The sequence below is a fragment of the Lolium rigidum genome, chromosome 1 (genome assembly GCF_022539505.1).
Source record: "Lolium rigidum isolate FL_2022 chromosome 1, APGP_CSIRO_Lrig_0.1, whole genome shotgun sequence".
NCBI lineage: Eukaryota > Viridiplantae > Streptophyta > Magnoliopsida > Poales > Poaceae > Lolium > Lolium rigidum.
In genome coordinates, this window is record NC_061508.1 from 284,901,664 (window position 1) to 284,905,406 (window position 3,743).

Consider the following 3,743-nt stretch of genomic DNA (forward strand, 5'->3'; position numbering starts at 1 on the left):
GCCGATCATGCGTGTCAAAAGCATCACCATGTTGCCAACCACGAAGACGAAGACCACCATGACACCATCGGTGACGCCGGTCACACGCATGGGCACGTCGCCTACCACGAAGACGAACACCACCATGACACCATCGGGCCGACCACGAAGACGAACACCACCAGGACACCGCCGATCACGCCGGTCACAAGCATGGGCACGTCACCAACCACGAAGACGAACACCACAATGACGCAGTCGGTCACAAGCATCACCATGTCGCTGACCACGAAGACGAGAACCACCAGGACACCGCCGGTCACAAGCATGGGCACGTCACCGACCACGAAGACGAACACCACCATGACACCGCAGGTCACAAGCATCACCATGTCACCGACTACGAAGACGAACACCACCAGGACACCACCGGTCACAAGCATGGGCACGTCACCGACCACGAAGACGAACACCACCATGACACCGTCGGTGACACTGGTCACAAGCATCACCATGTGGCCGACCATGAAGACGAACACCACCAGGACACCGCCGGTCACGCCGGTCACAAGCATGGGCACATCGCCGACCACAAAGACGAACATCACCATGACACCGTCGGTCACCAGTCACAACACGTCGCCGACCACAAAGACGGACACCACCATGGATTATCACCTCTCACTTCTCCCCTATCATCACCACGTCGCCGTCCATGAAGATGACGAGCGAGAAGTTGAGTAAAAGTACTCTAAACCTTATGAGTCGTTTATGTATCAGCGTATGTGCACCGAAATAAAAACCTGTCAACATAAAATTTATGTGGAATGGTGAGGTGAACCTACTCCTGAAAGGAAATCTCAAACGATGGCGCTTGTGCGACAAATTTAACAAAATTCGCTTAAAACTTCATACACGAAATTGACGATTTACAACCGATAAAACTTGAAAAGTATCATCAATACACATCTTTTTCGTGTACATTTTATTTCGATTCGGGCTATGTTTGTGTTGATTTGAGAGAGGGTGCGTAGAATAGCGTAAGAGTGAGTGAGCATAAGCAACACCTCGTGCAATCGTTGCATCGCTGTAGCCAAAATTGCGCGATAAACGGGTCTGGTACTAGAGAAACTGCCATTCCGGTCCTACATGTCCCGGGTGCTATGCAAAAACACGATTAGGCTCAGGTAGAGCGAAAATTGTTGGCCCGACGCGTCCTATACAGAGGCTAGAAATAGTGAGACGACTGATAGATGATGCAAGTCGGCTGGTCGAGTAACGAAACGAACAATAACACCCTATACAGAGGCTAGAAATTGTAAATGATGCAAGTCGGCTGGGCTGGGTCGAGTAACGAAACGAACAATAACACCGAGTAACGAAACGAACAATAACACCCTATATAGAGGCTAGAAATTGTGAGACGACTGATGAATGATGCAAATCGGCCCTATATAGAGGCTAGAAATTGTGAGACGGCTGATGAATGAAGTCGGCCGGGTCGAGTAACGAAACGAACAATAACGGGACACAACAAAACCGGTTCAACAGATTTAGCTAGGACCTTGTTCGAGCGCCTCAGTCACGCATTTTCTAGGAATCGGTTCACATGACTTTACATCCCAATCATCCACAGACCGACCCCCTAGAGCATTGATTTACAGATCTAATTTCCCAATTCACAGGCCGGCCAGTAAATACCACGAACGATCACCTGGCTCCGGCGGCCGCGGCCGCGGCCGCGGGCGCCCCGACGGCCTTGCCGCGGAGCTTGACCTCGAGCGCGCGCTCCATCTTGGCGAGCACGGCCTGGGCGGGGACGGCCTTGCCGCTCTCGTACTCCTGCACCACCTGCGCGCGCTCGCTGATGCGCTTGGCGAGCTCCGCCTGGCTCCACCCTTTGGCCACGCGCGCCCTCTGGATCACCGCGCGCACCTCGCCGGCCACGCGGTCCAGCGCCGCGGGCTCCGTCGTCTCGTCCAGCTTCCGCGCGGGCGCCTCCGCCGCGGCCTTCCTGTTCGTGCCCGCCGCCGCCTTCCGCACCGTCTCCACGGGCGCGCCCGACCGCAGCGCCTGGTTCACCGCCTTGGCCGACTTGAGGTCCGCCGCCTTGGGCTTCGCCCGCCGCAGCACCACCGGCTCCCAGTCCTGCGTGATGTTGCCGCTCATCCTGCCCGTCGGCATGTCGCTCCCTTCCTCTTCGTACTCGTACCTTTTCTTTCTCGTGTTAATGGTGAAATGGTGAATTTGGAAGCGGGAGGCTTATATAGAAGGCTGGAAGTGGGCAATGGCGGTTTCGCGGCAGTTCGCGAATGTTCCCGATCGGGGAGGCTCGTGCGCTCATCTCGTGGGTTCTGGAACGTTCTGGGAGAGACCCGGTTCGTGTCTGGGCCGTCGATTGAAGATAGTGTAGCGCATCGGATGGCTGTGGACAGGCCTGCTGAAACTTGAGTGCCACGGAAACCCCAGTTGTGGATACTTGGACGTCACGCACTATTCGGCAATTTCGTGACAGGCACGAAAGCTGTACTCCCCGTTCATAAATAAGTGTACGTATAGGATTTCCAGATATATTATGAAATGAAGTAAAAAATGTATTGGAAAGATACATCTTTCCTCTTTAATTAGTTCACCTCCAATAAGCTAAGTGCTTGTAGAAAATAAGAAAAACATATGCTCAATATTATTGGGTTTAATTTCCGTGCGATGAGAGAGAAGCAATTAAAGTGCATTGGGAAGATAGGAGTACACTCTTTTGTGGCAAAGTTTAGGGCTAGATGTCCACTTATTTGTGGACGGAGGGAGTATACTCGAGACGGCCAGTTTCATGTCACGCACCTAGGTCGCCCCCAGTCGGAAACCCTATCTCTCCCTCCCTCCTTCCCCCAACTTTCTCCCCGACCATCATCGGTATGCACCGCACGCACTATTAGAAAACAGATAATCAGTGGTGCACCAATTTTTGTCATCAGTGGCGCACTAGTGGTGCTCTACTACTATCATGTCACTGCTAACAGTTAGCAGTGGCGCACTAGTGGTGCGCCATTGGTAATCTAAAGGTATAATTGATGCCCCCCATAGGGGGCCTCACAATGATCTAAGCACGTGAACCGTCCGATCTTCCTGGCTGGCTAATCTTGTCTGTTGATTGTTGGCTCAGAACACACTAGATAAATCCATGCAACGGAAGTGTGTTACCCATCTGAAGCTGTTCGTCGGCCCCACCATCATTTGGGCCTGCCCGTCAGTACCTGCGGGTAAGGTTGGCTTTGGTCAGGCTCGCACCGGCGCGGGGCACTCCCAGGCTATCCTCCTCTTCCACCGATTGGGCTACGTGTCATGTGAAGATTGGGCCAAACCGAAATATCTCTCTGCAGTCAATCGAACCAACCCTATCCCTCCCCATTCGTCTCCTCCCCAAGATCCCCCTGCTCGGCTGCCGCCGCCGCCGCTCCCGCTGCTACCTCGCCATGGAGGCTGTAGACCTCGCCGTACCCTACAGCGACCAACGATTCGAGGTGAAGGACCTTCCCCGGACCCCCTCCCTTGCGCCCATCTCTTTCCCCTTCTCCGCGCGAGCCGGCCGGCCCGGCAACCTCCGCCTCCTCTACTCCAGCCAGTCGCCGTCGCGCGGCCTCATCTCCTCGCCGTGGTCGGGGGCAGCGGCCAGTCGCCATCGCCGTCGCCGTCGCCTGCTCCGCCCTCCTCTTGGCAACTCCCACTTCCCGTTACTGACATTGAGCCGCCATCCTGCCAAGCATGGG

General features: G+C 54.7%; 1 protein-coding gene across 1 annotated transcript; it reads right to left on the reverse strand.

Moving 5' to 3' along the window:
- Nucleotides 1–1,689: 1,689 nt before the first annotated feature.
- LOC124659639 (multiprotein-bridging factor 1c-like) lies at nt 1,690–2,163 on the reverse strand. Its single transcript, XM_047197477.1, has one exon. It carries the CDS (start codon nt 2,161–2,163, stop codon nt 1,690–1,692), a length of 474 nt encoding a protein of 157 aa, XP_047053433.1.
- Nucleotides 2,164–3,743: the final 1,580 nt, after the last annotated feature.